At 39.0% G+C, this 20,571-nt stretch overlaps 1 protein-coding gene across 6 annotated transcripts in view; it reads right to left on the reverse strand.

Moving 5' to 3' along the window:
- The window catches only part of KIAA1549L (KIAA1549 like), a 124,859-nt gene that overhangs the window by 15,580 nt on the left and 88,708 nt on the right, over positions 1-20,571 (reverse strand). For all 6 annotated transcript variants that reach the window (XM_062620251.1, XM_062620250.1, XM_062620252.1 and 3 more), the window contains 3 exons: positions 12,902-13,080; positions 11,038-11,255; positions 5,208-5,337 (listed from right to left, as the gene is read on the reverse strand). In XM_062620251.1, coding sequence (XP_062476235.1) covers positions 5,208-5,337; positions 11,038-11,255; positions 12,902-13,080 — 527 coding nt within the window. The remainder of the gene's footprint in view (positions 1-5,207; positions 5,338-11,037; positions 11,256-12,901; positions 13,081-20,571) is intronic.

Below are 20,571 nucleotides of genomic sequence, written 5' to 3' on the forward strand. Positions count from 1 at the left end.
TGTAGACACATGACAAGTATTGCAAAGGAGTTACACACTGCAGGGGAGTATAATAGCCTTTTATAGCCCACATTGTTTGCTGCAAAAACTATCAGGGACACTTTGTAGCAGATTAAATTGTCAATGATTCACATCTTAAAAGCAATTAAAAATAATGTTTACATTCTTTTCTTAATTGATAGTATCAATGGGAGCACAACTGTGCCAGGAGGAGCATAGCTCTCTATATTGTGCCACAACTACAAAGGACCCTTTACAAGGGACCACTTGCTACAGCTACAGAGACTGAAACTCTGTTTCCATTCTCACACATTAAGATTTCAGGAGAATTAAAGTTTTGGTCTTTTCCTGAACTTTATAACTGAGTGAAGACCGCTAACAATGATGCCACAAACCAGGTCCTCTCCCCTGCAGAATGCTGACCCAGCTTGGTCATTAAGATGTAATCAGAGTAATTGCACAAAAATCTATCTAAACCTAATGTAGGAACATGTGAGTGAAGCATCCAGGTAGTACTTGGGCAGCTTAACTTGAACGGTTACTTTTAGGGTAATTCCTTTTGTACAGATAAATGCAAACATAAATCACCCCCTGGATTTTTTTGTGTAATTCCAAGACAGAAACAAACATCATACTGTAAGAACTTGACAGTAAATCCCTAATTTAATCTATATTCTGTAAGATTGGGTTTACAGCCTCCAGTTTTAAAAAACACATTTTAAACAGGCAACCTGAAAAAAAGGAACCAATTCTTTATAACTCTTTAAATATCAGTAAAATGCATTTAAGATGATAGGATAACTGGCATGAAGAACAGGATACATACCTCCTATATAGCATGTGGTTAGAATTGTGTTAGCATTTTAAATAGCCACAAATAAATGAATGCAACAGGATATTCTTATTAAAAATTCCAGCACTATCCTAATAATGTATCTGACCGCTCTGTAGATCCTAGTGTGACATACTTTTTTTTCCCCATGTAATAGGGCTTTTCTACACCTGACTAGATAAGCAACTGTGCCCCTAACCTTCTACAAGTTATGTATGGTCATATGCACTATAGGACAGTCATAGTAGATATTTCTTCATTTGCTGTAGAAAATATCAAGTTGACTTTCTTCTTCTGTTATCAGCCATTCAAAGAGTTACATGTTAGCCCAAAACCCGATAATTTAAATAAAGTAGCTTAGCTGTTACAAGCATAGTTATATTTTGTACTTAATGAAAATATAGCAATAAGGAAAACTATTACAATAATTAATCATTTGCATATTAGAATTCAACTGTCATTTATATGATTATAGTTACATAGTATATTATACAAATTCAAAACCACAACTCAACTCCAGGCTTCCTAAGCAGTATAAAATAAGACTCTGGGAGGAGCAATATAACTGCAACAAGTTGTCTCAAACTGAAAAACTTTGTAGGAAATCTTCAGCTAAATAGTTTCCCTTAATTTTCTTCCTGTGTTTTGATTCCATTGTTATTTGTGGTGTTACAGTAAATAAAAATCGGGTAAATTTTAGAAGCCTGACTATAAAATGCAATAGTAGTTTCTATGTGTGCAACCAAGAGTCTCTGAAATCATATTGTCCCAACTGGATGATTAATAACCATGGTTCTTCTATTCCATCATATCTATAAAAATGTCAGTGAATGAAATCCCACAAGAGACCTGCTAGTATCCAATGCTGAAATTAATCAGGTTCTCTACTACAACCCCTTGGTGAAGCCATTAGGCTTCTATAGTGTCTAAAATATCTCTTATGAATAAAGAATGCATATAAGCAGTCAACATTAAGTCAACCTTGATTTATCTGTATAAAAGTTGTCATGAAGACTTTGGAGGAGACTGGTGATCATTACTTTTCCTCAAGTTTTAAAATTTGTTTCAATTCATCCTGACACTTTCTGATGTATGTCTTTTGCTTTCCTATCAATTGAAACACACAAGTATCATAAATAGATGCCATTGTACATGCACATTACCATTATAAAAATTCAGATATTGTTCATACACAGTTATTGTTTAAAACAAGGAAATGGAATTACATGAAGAAGGAAGAGAAAATCCTGTACAGAGACAGACTTTGTACACTTCTGGCATAACTCTACTGCAGCAAGTATATCAGTAAAATTCTTCATGTGGACATTAATCCATTGAAGCTTTTGAGTTGCATTAATTTAGCTATGTCGATAAAATTATGCCAGTAAATTCTTTTGCAGATTGATCTGAGATACATATAAGGCTATTTTTTTCCTTTGACACCAAAACCAGCCTAAATATTTTCTGCCATAGTACAAAGCTCATTAGCAGTCTAGAGGTTCTAGATTTTCTTTTTATAGCACTTGCTCTACTCACAATTTTCTGTGAATGTGTTGGAAGTAATGAACATGTTGATAAAGTCTCCTTAGTCTGCTTTCTAGGTGAAGATGATGATACTAAACCCTGTTAGCATTATTTAAAATGGAGAGATAGGTACTGTTCAGTAATAATCTATTTATAAAGATGCTTTAAAGGCAAATAATAGAGTCAGAGTCAGAACAAACAGCATGTAACTATTGACCTGTGTGGTTTTTAGCTCTAGAAACAGAACTATGATTCAGAGCAATAGCACAAAAATCATTATAGGGAATGAAATATTAGAAAACCATAATTGAAGTACTAGAAATTTTTTATGTAAGGGAAACAAAAAATACATAAATAAAAAAACCATAGTGTGGAATGGCAGATTTCTGAGCTCTTACTTCCCTCTCCTATTTAAAGAGCAAAGCAAAATCATGCAGATCATAGACTGTCATGATTTGGGTGTGCACATGAGTCTAGCAGTTCTTCAGGAGTTTTCTGAAAGGATCTGGGGTTTCTTAGTCTCCTTAAAATAAAATAAACCATTTTTCATTGTTGGGAAGATAAACCTCAACACATTACCTGGGCATCCTGGTTACAACAAACTCCTCCCCCACCAGAAAAAAACACTAAACAAAAAAAACCCAAACTCAACAACAATGAAACAAGCAAATGAAAAATGCAACAATTTGTTAATCTGTAAAAGTACCTCATTACTTGGTTCATGAACTTAATTATTTGGAACTGCTTCTAAAACAAGTATGGCTATTCTTTAGCAGGACTTGCTGCTAAGTAACATACTGGGAGGAAAAGGTTAGCAAGAGTCTGAGTGGTCTGGAACCTTTAGAATGACAAAGTGGATGTCAAAAAACACTACCAGGTGTTACTAGATGAAAAGAAAAGGACAGAGGATTCAGCATAAAACCCAGCACTTTTTCAGAGTCCTTTCCCACCCATTTTCAGACGTCAGATTTCCAGAGGTGTTTAGTTGCACCATTGGTGAGATCCCTATGAATTCCGTGCATAAATATGGATAGGAGCTTGCCTGTGGGTATCCAGGGAGACTAAGCCTGTCAGACACCAGGCACAGCTTGAGGAGCCTCAGACAGGACTGGGGGAAACCAGCCCACACTGCAAGTGGAGGCTTGGGAACTAAATTTTAACATCCTCTCCCATTTCCCCCAGGCATTTTTCTACTTTCAGATGAGAAGTACATTCAGAATTAGAAGAGGTGCGCTGCAGTGAATCTGCAGCACATCAGGCAAATGGAATTTTATGTAAATGACCAGTGTAAACACTGTGCCACGGACAGCTCACCCAAGCGCAACAACAGAAACAGGTGAAAGCAAGCTAGTGTGTGGTGCGCACAGAGCTCAGAGTTTATCATGACTTTTAGAGTACTTCAGAATCTGCACAAGCTCATTAATCTACTGTCAAGGATTTAAACAAATTTCCCTTAAAATATACTTTATCGAGAATATATATAATATATTTAATGACATTTAAAAAAACCTTCTGATAACTATTTATGGCATACTAATTTTGAACTAATAACTTGAGGCCATGCCTGCTCCTAGAATGTTTTCAACTTTAACTTCAGAAAAATATCACCTGCGAAAAAACAGCTTTTATTAGCATATTAAAAAATTCCCTTGCTGTCTTGAAACATGATTTTCAGGATACCAAGGGAAGAAGGCTGGCTTGAAGATGTTTTTATCTAAGAAAGCTTGAAAAATAAAGGAAATATTGTGAGGAAATCTTTTTGCAAAATGTAAAGCCTATTTCAACAGGTTATACCTTTCTTTTTCCAGGCTACAGTGTTGTATTCTGGTGCTTCAAAGCAGTGCACCAGTTATCTCACCCACATGGTACAACAGGACTCATGCAATCTGATGGGAAGCATCCACATGCAGGAAATAATTTAAGGAATATGACACCAACAACGAGCCATGAAGAATTCTGTAAAAGATTTAAACTTCCCTTGGCACATATCCGGAGCCTGGCACATTCCTTCACCTTGCTAAAAATGCACCCCTGACAGCCGAGACAGAGTTGACAAAATGCTTGTTTAGAGGATGAACTTCCTTATTTTCCAGACTGGTTTAGACCTTTTTTAGGGACTGATCTTCAGGGATTGCTAAGCTATAACTTTTTGTATACATGACAAAGGACTAAAAAATTCTACATTACCCCAGTGCGGGGGCTATTTTTATCCTCATTCTGGGTGCACACAGTGTCAGCCTGCACCCACTGCGTGTTGACACCGCATGAGACAACTCGTCTGCCTTGTGCTGGCTGTGTGAGTTCCTTGGACCATAAACCCGCATCTCCTCTGGCTGGTTTTGACAGTTATCTATGCAAAACTCTCCACATTCTGACACAGTAAGAGGACACTATCTTTTTTTAGGGGATTTCCACAAAACACTGGCATCTGGATTTCAGTGAAATTGCCAGAAGTTGGCTGTTCAAGGGAGCAGCACCAGGGCTACAGAACAAACAGGAGATTTTAATTGCAATGAAAAAAAAATCCAAAGGCCCAGTATTATGTCAGTGGATTAGTTCTTAAGAGAACTATCTAAATTCAAAATTCAATATTTGGGCAAAAAATGAGTTTCAGGGCAAATGTTCTGTTTGCATTTCAGACTGCAAAATGATGTACAGCCCTAAAGTTTATGAGAGAGCCTGTGCTTTGAGTATCCTGAGTTTTTTTTCAGGATGTTGAGTGCACACAAAGTACTGTAATGTTAAGCTCCCAGTGCCACTCTGGCTTGTAGTTTACCAATAGTTACCTGGTTTTAGGAGTAACTTAAGACCTTGCTGAGAAAATTTCACTACATATATCTGATAAACTCACATCATATCCACTGTTACGGATTCCCCGCCTAGGTCTTTCTCGAGTCACAAGAAGATCCATCTCAGTTTCTCCTGGGCTAGGGCTGTTCAAAGACTGCCTGCTTCTGTATACAGAGTTCTTCAGTGGTTGCCTAGAAAATGTGAAACAAGAAAACAGTAAAATGAAAACAAAAAAGAGACAGGCAGCAGTTTTCAATAGTTACCTTTATTCTAAAATGATGGGGTTTATAAAAATGCCACTTAATAATAGGATATTCTATCTATGTACATGTAAGTGATAGAAATCAGTAATATTTTTCAAGAGATTATTAATTTTGTTTACTCTTCAAAAAAAATAAAGCCACATAAAAGACATGAACATCATATGTGGAAGCTTTTCAGATTAAGTGAAAAGGGATATCTTCCTTTCAGGAAGATATGAGAACACTTTTGACCTCAGATGATATGATTCAAATTCATAAAAAAATAAATAGGTGCTATTATAAAAAAATAATAGGGCTATCCACACACTCAGCTGAAGAGCAGGGATTCTGGTTGCTGATCCCGAGGAACAAGCAAGGAGCAGAATAACACTCCACTGAAACAAACACCCAAGAAAGTGAACACGAAGAGACAGGAGTGGGAGGGAACTGCTTGCAAGATGCTGTTTTAAATAGCCAGTTTGGTAACTGGCCACAACTTTATCAGAGAGCTGTACTCCCTGGGATTAAACTGCTTCCAGCTGTGAACCACTGGCAAAGGCATCCCTAGGTGTTGAGCCTTCACCACTGTGTGCTCAGAAGCAAGGCGAAGCAAATGTAATAGAAAAACAGCCTATAGCTCAATACCCCAAATAGCCTGTAATCTTTCCAGTTCAACCATTTCTTCCCTTGTTGGTTCTACAAAACCAAATATAGCGTTCCTCTGTAAGACATATATCCCTTCACAAACACTTCAGAAGCAGTTGCCAAATTGTGATATGGGAACTTGATGTTTCACCAAGCTGCGTCTTTTAAGAAGGCTACATCTAAACCAGAAAATTTTAAGAAATGTTGCTCTTATAGTGTATCTGGTCATTACTCCCTTTCTTGCATACCCCGGGGAAGCGCTCCTCCTCCCCTTGTAGATCAATAACAGATCAAATAATGGCACACCAGCTTCATTTATTAACACAGTAATCACTCTGTTGTTATATAAAGTTATCTTTGCCTAGTCATGCTATTTTTCTGTTTTGTGCAGTTATTCTCTTCAAAATATTAAAAGTAGATATATGCTGGGATATATTGTCTCTTCCTCTGGCACTTGAAGACAGCAACTCTTAACTAACCCTCACAGACTGACTGGAAACTACACTTATTCCTTATTTTCTCAAGGTTGCCTTGAGTAGCTGGTGCTACCCAAGTAGTGGTGTTGTAGTAATATTGTGCGTCAACATTACTTTAGTCAGTTACTCATGACACTACAGCAAGGGAGGTTTTCAAAGGCACAGCATAGTAGCCTTTCAGCCATGACTGATAAATCTGTGGGAATCATAGAAGATTCAAAAAGAGCTATTGAAGGTAGAAGGTTTGGGTGAGTTTTCCAACATTCTCTTATGCTTGCCAGGTAACTTGAAAGAAAATGTAATCTCATGCTAAGATTTGATTGAAGGGCAAAAAATGCTTGCATTAAAGTTAGGTGAGCCTGCAGCTGAGAGCCCTATTTGAGTTAATAAGTGGTGTAAAAATAAGATCTCTGGAGTGAAATGTTTTTGGGACTGCCAGAATAATTACAAAGAAAGAGATCTACTACAATATTTCAGCTATTAGAAAAATTCTGTAATAATTACAAAGAAAGAGATCTTCTACAATATTTCAGCTATTGGAAAAATTCTGTAAGGGACATAAGAGGAAACCACATTAAGTAGACTGTGCCATTGAACAATTACTAAGACTTCATGGTTTAACATCTTAAGAACTATCAGTGAAATGGAAAGACAACACAGTCTAAGTTAATTCACTGATAAGAAACAATTCTTCAGGTATTACAGATATGCTTAACAGAATTTTTTGCCTTGACAGATTAGAGCAGCAGAAACTGGTTTGCAGAAATGCAGAAAGACAGACATCTCCATGACCAGACAGGATAAAACACAGGACAAAAAAATATCAGTTTTACACTTCTGATTAAACTAAGTTTTCAGGCACAGACTTAATTTTAATGCAACTTTCAAAAACTTCTGTGTGACCTAAAAGTCACTCAAATCTTTACGCACATGTTTGAAAGTCCTAAACGCCCTGCCAAAGCAGAAGGAAAGCAGAGGTTTTGGAATAAATTTCCCCTATAAAAATATTATTGTGTAAAATGCCTTATCTTGTTTCTTCTAAGACTATGTGGTCAGTATTACCAGAAACACAAGGAGCTACGTTATGCTAAGGCTAATCAGATCTGACAACTTTTATGTTCCTACATTAAAGGTCTCTAGAATTTCATGCATGTTTTACAATAGATCCATAAATACTTAGTTGATGCAGTTGTGATATATTTTCTAAGGGATTCAAGTATACAGCTCTCTAATATATGCAGACACTTGACCTGATTTAAAACTATTAAAGAAATTCTCAGAATAGTTCATATCATGAGAAGGCTCTTAAAAATTGCCTTGAGATTACCAATTAGCTCATTTAAGAGAGTTTTATTAATGAGAAAGGAGGTATGAATGCTAACAACTGGCATTCAAAAAGGGTTAGTAAGTGCCTTCTGGGAACAACCAGAACATTTCAAAACAGAAATTTTATGGTACAGAAGACTCCCAAGGTACTAAGGGCACAAAGCTGTTCTTGAACCAATCAAATTATTTAGGAGCAATGTCTTGAAAATCACTTTTAAATATAATTTTAAACAAATCCAAAATGTAAAGGTGATCTTGAGTAATGTAATCAAAGGCACCTTCATTTTCTGATGTGTTTTGGAAATGCTGTAGTAATGTGATTTAAGTTAGTGGAATATATGCAAAACAGAAAAGAGTATAATAGACCTTCTCTCTAGAAACTATGAATTTTTTTCAGGTTTTAATTGCTGTAATGTATAAACAATGATTGAAAGCAGAAAAAGTCAGAGATCAAATCTTTTCAATTTTATGCTAGCACAGATTGTTTTAAAAGCAATTTTATTTTGTTACAAAAATATAATTTTATTGATTCATAAACCCACATTGCCTTGCAGTATTATTCAAGGTTTTCCTCCAGCAGTGTGCTGGTTTAGCCACCTTATTTTTAGTTAGAAAAATGAAGACAATAATGCTGTTATATGTGTTACACCATATCAAGTTCAGTTCCAAGTCTTAGTATAGGAATTTTAGCTAGACTTTGGAACTGATTTGTTCGCAAACATCTGCAACATCTGTGAAGTTCATTAAATGCTTTGTGTCTTTACAGAAAGAGCATCAGAAATTATTCTTCTCTCTTCCTATGTAGGGACAGAGACTGTATATTTAACAAGTAAATCTGGCAGTCAGTCTTTTATGGTTCAGCTACACAGTGCAATCCTTCCTGCACAGCAGTATACCTGCCTTCAAGCAGTTTATATCCGGCCAGTGATTACTATCTCAAACAGTCTGTGACAGGTTTACACAACACATTGGAAAGCATGCAGAAAAAATGTATTCCGGGACCTTTCAGTACATTGGCACATGAACAAGCAAACATCAGTATACTGAACAAAAAGCAGATGGCTAGCATTAAAGCTTCATGTGTCATGTTTCTTACATGACGTGTGATGCGTAATAAACACTCGAAGTAACACAAGCCTTCACTATGTGTGCAGCACACGGTCATGCCAATGTTTCTACTGTTCCATCTTTACTTTGTGGACAGACCATGCAGACAGAGCAGGACTTTTGTGTTCTGAGGGATCAGTATTTTACTTTTCAGTGCATTTGGAGCAGTTTATTCCTCCCACACTGGAAAAGTGCATAAGGAAATGATGCCTCAAACTCTCCAGCAAGGACATAACATACAGTTAAGCCAGCATCTTTTTTCTTCATTGACCAGCAAAACCCTGGGAAATGGCCCATCAAGGTCAGTATCCCTCAGTCATTTAACTCTTAGACCTGTTGAAGGTCATCTGGTCACAGCTTTCGTCCATATTCTGAGCCAAAACTGCTTTTATATTTCCCATTACAGTCTTTTTCATCTCTGTGCCCCAAGGGTAACTGCTCAAGTTGCACTGTGTGTAAAGACTGTGTCACCACCAATGCTTTGAGTGCAGTCGTGATTTGTGCTCATAGGAAAAACTTGGTCTGAACTTCCCAGGAGATGAGATGCAAGAATATGCCTCCAGGCATGAGGACCATTTCCAGAGGAAATGTAACTCAGTATCCCTTTTTCTCTCATGGATGTCATGGTTTAAACTCTGTCAGCCACGCAGTCTCACTTTCTCACTCCCCCCCTTCTTCCCTCCCCCCTGCTCCTGGAGGGACTGGGAGGAGAATCAAAAGAATGCAACTCCCACAGGTTAAGAACAGTCCAGTAACTAAGGTATAACACAAACCACTGCTGCTACCACCGATAATAATAAGGGAAATAACAAGGGAAGAGAATTCAATACCACCCACTGACCAATAATTCCCAGCCCGACCGAGCAGTGATCTTGCCCTTCCAGGTAACTCTCAGCTTACATCCTGGGCATGACGTGCTGTGGTATGGAATACCTCTTTGGTCAGTTTGGGTCAGGTGTCCTGTCTGCTTCCTCCCAGCTTCCCCTCCTCCCTGGCAGAGCATGAGACTCACAAAGTCCTTGGTCAGAGTAAACATTACTGAGCAGCAACTAAAAACATCGGTGTTATCAGTGCTGTTCCCAGGCTGAAAGTCAAAACCACAGCACTGCACCAGCTACTAAGAAGGAGAAAAAATGACTGCTACTGCTGAACCCAGGACAATGGATCAGCTGCTACTGGCCCCATAAGAACCATAGCCCTCATAGCCCTCATTGTTACACTCTCCTATAATCCTTCACACCTCCACCACCCCTAAGTAAGAGGAATCTGCACACTGTGCCACTCCTGGGGTAGGACTGGTATGATCCCCTCTTTTCAATGTGCAAACTTGTGTTTCAGAAAGCACCAGCAACAGAGCAGGTCCACCTACAAGCTCAGACAGAACCAGGATGTGCACTTCCCCCTCATATCTAAAATTGAGAGATGAATGCTACTGATGTGCCATCCTCAAAAGACGTGAAGTGTTAATCAGACATTAGTACTGTTATACAATATGTCAGTTTCACATCACAGATAAGCAAATTATGAATTTCTCTGTAAAAGGCACAGGAAGATCACCATCTACAGGTATAAACACAACTTTATATACAGGTATAAACACAGACATCATCCCTGCAGGACATACTGAAATACAGGGATAACATACTGGTTGTGTTCTTGTATGCCTACTGCAATATATTCAGATAAAAATAATGACAAAATAACACCATCACTGAACTTTGCGAAAGAGCAAATTCAGATGCTAACTTCCTGGCTTTAGTCCACTCTCAGTATTACCAAGAACATGCCTACCACTTTTTCTTTTTACCTGACTTGGAAAATGACTCCCAAGAACTTGCCACAGCCCCTTCCTTTTTTTTTTTTTTTTTTTTTTGTCTTTCCATTTCTTTCTTTTTAAACACATTGCAGCTTTACCAGATGACATATTTTCATAAATAATCATGGGTTATATGAATTTTCTTCATAGAGTGGGAGGGGCCAGCTGAGCACACAACAAACGGTTGGCTCATCAAGAGCAAACCCTCTGATTCCCTACAACCTCTGGACATCAACTTTTCTCCCAGACAAAGAAAGAACTACATATAAAAAGACTCACCTGTTCTTTGGCTCAGCAAACGGGGATGAGACATCTGCATCTGGACCCAAAATGTGGTCAAGCTCTTTCTGGTTTTTTTCATACATCCTTTTTCTGTCTGTCAGCCCTTTGTTATTATCAACCTGTGGGAAATCATAGTACCCCTTCCTCTTGGCTTTCAAGCGCAGTTTGTTGCGGTAATGTTCTATATCAGACTTCTGCTTCAAAGCCTTGTTCACCTAAAAGGCAAAAAGATGTTGAAAGCATGGTGCTGGGCTGGCTACTTCCAAACAGCGCTGTCGGAGCATGTTTGATGCGCTGCATGTGTCATTTTACAGAGCGCATTTTGCACCACACCGTGCCATCTGCAAGCAGTGAGGAACTGCAAGTGAACAGAGTTCCTGCATTTTTATGCCTTGGCAGATGGTTAAATAATTTTAGCCTAAAAAATATGTACCATTACAACAGTGACTCAGATACACCCACTGAAGAAAAACACTGATGATGTTAGCCAATTGTTGTGACCCAACACAGTGCATGCTTTTGGGCATCACAGGGAGGACTCACCAGTGAGAACTCTTCCAAGGTCCCATAAGTAGAGAGAGATATTGCCCTTGACTACACAAAACCTTAAGTAAGTCATCACTGGTGGCTGGGGAAGAATTCCTGTGAAATATCATCGTGTGTTCCTTTTATTTATATACTTCCTTACAAATCTGTTATGGGCCCCTTATTTAAGGACAAGATCCTTAAATAAACTGATGTTTGGTCTGACCCAGTACAGGTCAGGTCCCACGATGCTCCTAAGTACTGAGAAAATTTCCCTCCTGCTTCAAATTGCCAGTTACATGGAAATGAGCTGTTTACTTGGGCTCTGTGCTTCCAGAGTCTTCTCACAAATTTCAAATGTATGCACAAGAGAGCACACAGCACCAAATGTGCCATCCTGCTGACTTACAGAAAATAGATGCTGAAATCTAAACATACCTTTCTCCGAGTTTGGAAACCATGGAGCACGTCAGGGCTTAAAATACAAGTATGAAATAGAGCACAACAGACTGCTCTAATCCAGGCCCACATGGGAAGCGTGATGACACTGTCTTTTACTGTGTCTTTGGCAGCAGCCCTCCTTGTTGCTTTTAAACAGCATCAGCCAGTTTCTGGCTGATCTTTAAATGACCATTCCAGTGTCTTTAACAAACAAGTGTCTTACAAACAAGACACCACTCTGGTTTGTCCCCACTGTGTTGAACAACTATATCAAAGCCTCAGTCCTCTGTAAATGAACCAGTCTTGATTAAATCTACATAAAAACATGAATAATCAAACTCCAACAAGTGTTGAAGCCAAACCATGGTTTTTGGCCAGCACCTGGATCAGATGCTTGTGCCATCCCATTTTGCTCCCAGGAAACAACTGCATCCCTCTGTGCACAGGCTGGAGTGCAGACTGAGCAAAGCCATGGTGCTGCTGAATCCATTCTTGCTCTGAATGGGATGCATTGCTCAGTACAGAAAGATCAGCTTGGTACCCAGATGATCTATATATATTTCCATGCTCAGCCATAGAATTCGTGAAGACAAAGATCTTATTCTGCTCTTGGCCTTCGTTACTCATTTTGTTAAAAAGAATACGATAGCAAAGAAGGATATTGGGAAGGTAGAAATATAGCTAATTGGCTCTTCCAAGGTTGCATGAATTCATAGGTGCATTGTGAAAGAGCAGATCTAAAATACACGGATCTCTGAGCCTGCAATATTAATGGGACTTTATATAGAATCAGGGTGGAAAGCTTTTACCGGTCCTTAAGTCTAACAGCCTTCAGATTGTTTCACCCATGGATGTAGCCAAGGAAACAGCTGGAGACATTATCTGAAGCCCTTACCTCTCCATTAATGATGGCAGATTCCTGGCTCCTCTCTGATGCAGCATGAACTGCAGGTAGAGCCACAGGTTTGATTGCTATCAGCTGCACTGATCCTGAAGAGGTGTCAAAGGGGTCGATGGCAGATTTGGCAACGTTATCAAAGAGAATGCCTCCTTCCTCTTCGTCACTTATGGGCACTAAAGCACATCAAACTTATTCAGTATAAAGACACAGATATTTTTACTGCATGTTCATAGTAAAATTCAGCAAGCACAGGCTTTAGATTAATGATGTGCTCAGAACACTTGAGGGGCAGACCTGGGAGACCTTTACACTGGAAAAACTCCCATTAAATTACCAACAACATTATTTATTTAAAGTATTACCTGTCACTCCCCCCAAAAAGGCTGATTTCTAATTTGCACTATTAAGATGGAAGAAAATGAGAAAAAGAATGACACAGAAAAATGTATGAAAATGACAATGAAAGTCAAATTACATCTTTTGCTAGGATTCACATGGAAGCACACACACACAAGTCTCCACATGCCAAGGCATCAGTAGTTACATCTGATCAAACACAAGAGTGCAGCTTTTTTGTGTCTTATATTGCAAGAGCATGGTCAACTCTCAAAATCTGAAAAACAAACCTACAGATTTTAGTAAAAGTCATAAATGCTAAAAGTGGTATCTGTTAAAATGAACGCATCACTGGTGTGTATTAAAACATGCTTAAGAACCTGAAGGTGTAGAAGTTTATGTTGGCTTACTGCTTTGCAAAGCAGTACCTCAGGTGGCTATAAAGTTAAACCATTAAAATTTATTAAGAGACAGGAGAAGGCTTCTGAAAAAAATCTTGAAAATTAAATGGTATGGCAAAGCATCTTCAGTTTTACATTTCTACCTAAATGGATAACTCACACACAACTGGGCCCTTTCTCCTCCATATTTTGTTTGTAAGCCTGCATCGCCTTGTCAGCTGTTGAATCTTAAACCTTTTTATCCTCATTTTGAAATAGAAGAATGACTCTAAAGCACAAGCACATATTCTACAAAGAAATCCTTGCAAACATTTTTGAATGATTATGCTGTTAGAGGGAAGAATTTTTGCTCCATCTCCTAACTGACAGGAGCAGAGATCCTTTGCTAAAGAGCAAAGTGGTCTGTTCTAAATTTATTTCCTCTGAAAATACACTCCGGTTTAATATTTAATCAGTGCACAAATTATAATGGACTTGTATAAACCCAGCAGTTTAGACAGCCAGTTACGTTGGTAATAAAATATCTGACAGTGTGCAACACAAAATATGAAGCCCCTGAGTAAGCTCATTAACTTTCTATAATGAAATGGCTATACTCAGCATGGGCTGGAGCTGACGCCACTTGAGTGCTTGAGAAATACATGGGTTAAATCACTCTGTCATTAAATATTGTCCCTCTGGCTCCACGGAACTATCCAAATACGACATGGGTCTGAAATCCCTTCGTGCCTCCTGGTGCTGTTCAAACTTTCAATTTGTATAGGCTCACAAACCTGGCTCAGTGAAATTAACTGCTGGACTCCCCCTGATGACCATGCTGCCAAAGAACAGCAAAAGCATACAAATGAAGAGATGCCTGCCTGTCACAGACCACACGTGAACAGGAAGGCTTTTACACTGCAATGAGTATAAAAGTGAAGCATGGACATTCTTCCCTGGAGGCATTTTGAATCAGTTCAGTTCTCATGTAAGTCACCAAATGCAGTGCTGAAACATGGGTCTTGTCTGTAATTCACTGCTGAAACTTCCATGCTACCTTAACAAGGTACCTCTGCTGTGACACAGCCATCTCTAAGAGAGAAAAAGTTTGTCTAAATTGTGTTCTTCACCAACAAAGATTGTGTCTCATAACAATTACAGCTTAGGTGAGCCTGGATAGTATCTCCTCAGTAATCCAAGTACCAAGAAGTTGTGGAATCTCTTCTTGGTTGCCTGTCTCTTCATTTGCCTGAGCCAGGCATACCCGAAATCCCTGACTAAGCATCAACTTCCAAAACATGATTCTTTCCCAGCACTCTCTGTGTACCCTATTTCAAGCAGAATGCACCAAGAAGTGCCAGTGTGTTTCCTCCCCAGTGTTCCAGGACTGCACTTGCCAAGACCTCAGCAGTGATCTCCAGGTACCTACAGAGAGCATGAGTAGCTACAGAAGTGCGGGTTGTCTCCTCAGGCCTCATTTCAGGATCAGAAACCAAGTTTTGCTTAATTAAACAGGTTTTCTCTGGTTCAAAGACTCATTAAAGAAAAGAAAAATCAAGACTAAAGAGAATCAGGAGAGATGACAGCTACTTCTGATATGCTAACACCAAAGGGTGGTATGCTAACACCAAAGGGCATTCTCAGTATCAGCCCCCTCGCTGGTCTCCTATATCTACTGCAGTGCTATTGGCATGAAAATAATGGCCAAATGAACCAAAAATTGCAAGTATATTCCACCCTAACTTAGCATTTGTTCACTAATTGGCATGTATAATATAAAAGAAGGGTTTTTTTTCCACTGCTCTTTTTTGCACTGATGAGTGATAGAAAGTCTGTGATCTTCAGTTACTGGCAAGTGAACCATAAGCAAGTAGGATGGGAATTTTAATATTTCTTCCATCTCTTTCCTTGATAATTTTCAGCAAGCATTTATAACATAAGTGAACCACAGCAATTTGGAAACCAAAGGGAGCCCAGTGAAAAGTGGGAGCCCTCGAGCGTTTGTTTCTGTTGCTTCTCCCTGCCCCAGGCCTGTCCTCCAGGCAAACCCCTCAGTGGGCAAGCAGCTGGCAGGCACAGGAAGCTTCAGAAAACTGCACAGGTATTCTTTACAGTCATTCACAATAAGCACATAGCAACATAGATTTCGTAGAATCACAGGTTAAGACTGAAAGCACCTTAAGATCATTTAGTTCCACCCCACCTGCCACAGGCACAGACACAATGCTTTTAGTTTCTGTCTTTAAATGAATGCATACCAGCATTATTATGGATTCATTGTTCTACTCTTGCTTGCATTGTCTACATGCACACAAGAAGCAAGAAGTTGAGCAGCAGAAAAGCGGGAAAAAAAGCCTTAATCACCTACTTAACAGTATTTTCCCATGTCTGAAACATCTTGTGCCAGATATATCATGCCACATGATGCATCGAGAGTGAATTACACTTCCTAAGCTTCCTGTGACTGAAGTATATGAAGCTCTATCCAAAGTAGTCATTTCTTCAGATTGATTACTAATTCTAGTGAAGATCAGTGTGGCACTGGGTTTTTGAAGAGCAGGACCATCACTTTATCTCCACATCGCTGCGGCAACCCGTATACAAGATTTGTTAAAGATACTTCAGGGATGCTAGCCTCAGATTCGGATGCAGCTCTGCGCTACCGCCAGCAAGGGATGCCAGCAGGTGGTGCCACTGGTCCTCCAACCAGCTGAAAAGGAGTTGTGGAACTGTGTCTGAGCAGTTAAGGACCAGTTAGACAGGAGGAATATATATATATATTTTTTAATCTAGTTATTAATTTATATTAAAAAATAAATTTACTTTTGTCAGCCTATGATTTCAATATGAAGGCCATCCAGGATTTTGTCTCTTCTCTCTTTCCCTCCACCTCATCTTTCATCCCTCTCTCCCAAATCAAAATATGTTGGGAGAAAAACCAAACTGAAATACTTACCTGTACAAAATAAAACAGTAAGGAAATTTAAATTACCTGTGGATCAGGTAACCTTATAGCAAAATACTTGATGTGCTGTCCTGCTCAGAAGCAACAATCAGACCAACTTTGGAAGTCTTCAGAAAAAGAATGACACCTCTGATGACCTCAGATGATCTTAAGGTCCTTTCCAACCCTATCCATTTCATGATTCTATCAATAAAGAAAAACATAGAAAGCCAAGATCTGGGAAACACTCTCAAGCAGGTAAATGTGCTTTGCCTTTTCTTAGGTCATTAAATGAGCAGCACTAAAAATTTTCAAAGATTTATTTTGTACAAAGGGAATAGAACTACTGTAACCATACATACAGTGGATACATACAGCAAACTGTCACAGATCTAAAAGCATAGCTCCTTAGGAAAGAGTCGAAGTATCAGTATTTCAAACAGAAACCCTGACTCTTGAGTGTAAATTAATAATGTGGAAATAATTTTCATTTTAGAGAAAAACTATATCACAAAATATTAAAATTTTTCTACATTATCTGAATCATTCCCTTTGTTAGCTATCTCCAGAAAGGTATGAGCAAGAGCGCTTAGCAATAAAGAAATGAATGCTTCTGATGGTGTTTGTAAGACTGTTAAGTAAAATACAAGTGTCCTAACATCAGTATCTGAACCTATTCAGGACTGAAATACCTCTCTACAGGATGCTGCAGTGATATCAGAAAACACTTGTATACACATGCACCCACCCCCCCTTTCCAAAATATACCCAACCATGAGACACTGCTTGTCTTTCATGAACAGCACAAATCTTATATTTTCAGTGAAACAGATAGCTTAGAGACATAGCTTCTAATTACAGGAAGCTGTTCATGATTCCTCCTGGATATTATTTTCTCATATGCAAAATCTGCTAAAAGCCAGGCCACATGCCTGAGGTGCTGCAGTCCTGGTTTCGCCTGGGATTCTGAAACAGGGATTACCCAACAAGTTCATCCGAGATCTCTAAACCAGTATTTGCATTTTTTTAATGAAACTGTATACATGGGATGTCTACTCTTCTACTAGCTGCTTGTTTCATTCACTTGCTATGAATGCTTCTTGTCCATATAAGCAGAAGCAAGGATATCTCTTTCTGTGGTTGTATCTTCTCCTTCAACTACATCTGCCTCATCTATTAAAATATCAAAGCAATCCAAAAAGAGACACTGTACTTCATGATGTTTGTAGAGAATCCATCAACCCCTTTTCTTGACTGACACTCCTGTAATGCCATCCTAGTCATGTTCAATACCTTTTAAAAATTATTTAACTCACAAAGATGATGACACAAAGAAGACAGGGAATTCATGAGAACCTACAACAGAATCCACTTCTTTAAGTAGTAAAGTAGCTCTTTATGAGTTTTAAAAAGCTTTGTAGAAATAGTTTCCTATTTGCACAATAAAGCCATACATTTGTCTTCTTCAACGATGACATTAGTGAAATATCACAGCCATCCAGACTACCACTGGATCGGATGGCATGAACATCTACACACACCCTTCATGCTGTTGCTTGGATGAAAACTGCTGTCAGACTCAATTAGTGTCAGACCAGAGCTCCTCTGAAGTGGAAGGCAGACCTGAATTAAGAAACAATTGTGCAACCTGCAGATCACAGTTCCTTCAGAGGTCTGCTGCAACAGGTACCTTAGCAACACAGGATAAAGTATTTTCTTGCCATGAGAAATGCAATTAAAGACTGGCTTAAAAAAAAATAGAAAGCAAGCTGGGTTAGCCATGCTGACCTAAAAGAGTCCAAACAGGAAGTATTTCTCACTTATTCAATGCAAGTTCAACCATGCCTGTGAATACAGCACCAGAGTGGCCGCACGGACAGCTTGGAAGTGCTGGGTTGCTCCCAGTCTCTGGGAAAAGAGGTGGTGGGACACTGACACTTTTTGCTTTGGTAGGAGTGTGAAGGGGCTCAGAAGTTCACAGAACAGATTCCAACACTTGGCTGCCTCTCACAAACCGAAACCAAGTGAAAAAATCAGTAGAAAATGGTACTGGCTACATGTGAAAGAACAAAGAGTCCACTGTCAGCAGCACAATGCTACCAGGGTGACTGTGCTCTCTATATCTAACACAAGCACATGAAAAATAGACAGTGGAAGAAATGGAAAGAGTATGGAGAAGTATCAGACTATGTCACACAAACTGATTTTTTTTTTTTAAATAAAGAATCAGTGTTAAAGCTCAAGGAGAACAGTAACCAGTACCACATACAAGGGATTGCAGCTGAACAAGTGGATTTTGTTCAAATTTTTAGCAAATGAGGCTAATACTTCAGAATGAGGGAATGAATGACGAAAAGAACAGACTCCTGCCTATGCCATAAATTCTTCCTAGCACTTTGATTTCTCATCCTTTCAGAGGCACAGGCATCATGAAAGGGAATCATCTCACTTCAAACCTGCACATATGCTCCAGTGCAGTTTTCTGGGCTTCTTCCTTACTGGAGCGAAAGGTGAGTATCTCCAGAGAAGAGAGATCCTGTCCCAATTAGCTGTGACCCTCTGGAATCACTAGAAAGCCTACTTGGTTAGGTTAGATTAGGAAGCCAATTTTAAAGGACCAAAATTTGGCAAGACAAAGCCCTTTCCTCTCTAACTTGCATTTCAACCACCCCACACAGAGAAGGCAGATGAAGGGTTCTGCATGTTTGCTGGGATACACAGGATCTCCCAGCTAACTGTGTCAAACCAGACTGCTACATTGCTGCTCCTAGATTCAATTGCTGTTGCCATATTTCATTTCAGTTTGATTCACTACAGACAGCTACTCAGAAATTCAGAAAAGCTGGCTTCAAGGCTGAGCTGCCACATCAGCCAGCATGAAAACTGGTGGCCCACACTTCCGTAGAATAAAGGAGGCTGTGTATCCTGGCTTGGCAGACTTAGATCCCAAAATCCCTTTGATTTTTGCTAAGCCAATAATACAGCCAACTTTTCCACCCTAGCACCTTGTTCCTGCAGACACCTGATTTTCAGATACCCCTACAAAGACCAGAAGGAAAAGAGAATTTTAAAAAAAAATAACAGCCTCTGCCTGGACAGAGAAAATGATAGCCTTAGAGACTGATGTTTTATAAAGGAGTGAGGCCCTTGACTGAACGACTTCTGAAAAGTTACGTCTGTTTTCAAAGACAAAGACCACATGCTTGGAAGAGGAGTATTCCAACTGGGATTCCTAGGGGGAGGAAAGGAAGGTTTCTTACACACGGAAGTTTGACAAGATGCTGCTTGTGCATCTCCACCTGTAACGTCTGTATGTCCTTTCCTGATGATGAGGTTCAAGCACTAAGCTGGGCTCAGCTATGTGAGTTTGCAGTTCAAAAGGTATGGAGTCATTTGCTTCATTGAGAACTGTTACCAAACTAAAGCTTTCATTTTTCTCAAAACAAACAAGCAATCATGCCCTCCCAAAGATGCTAATGGGAAAGCTGCAAAACCAAACATTTAAATATTGGGAAAACAACAAATATATTTTTCACTGGCTTCATTTTGTGAGGAGCTAGTGAAAGGAAACATTTTACTGTAGGATGCTATAGTTCTTTAAATACAAGTGGGTTCAGTCATTTGCTTCTTCCTGAATGATGTCTGGCCTGATAAAATGATAGGTGAAAGTGTTAATATCCTGTTGTTCTCTTCCACATTCTCTTACAAACCCTTCTCGGAAATTGCCAGTACCTCCATGGGCTGCTTCATTCATCTCACAGTCCTCTAACATGCACAGTTGGGCACTTGTAAAAAAAGGTTCGAATTTTTGTTTCTAAGTGCCCAAAGTATCTCATCAACTTTTAGAAAGGAAACGTTCTATTAAAATACTAGTAAGTGTTTTGCAAGGAAAACAAAAGGAAACAAAGGAAATTATCCTACCAAAGTTCATCACTGTTTAATACAAATAGCTATTTTATTCATGTTTTCCATAGAAATAAGGCTTAGTTGAAGAGTACTTCTGA

Source organism: Pezoporus occidentalis, unplaced genomic scaffold (assembly GCF_034315485.1).
Source record: "Pezoporus occidentalis ecotype Australia unplaced genomic scaffold, CSIRO_AGI_Poc_V1 ctg22, whole genome shotgun sequence".
In the NCBI taxonomy this organism is placed as follows: domain Eukaryota; kingdom Metazoa; phylum Chordata; class Aves; order Psittaciformes; family Psittacidae; genus Pezoporus; species Pezoporus occidentalis.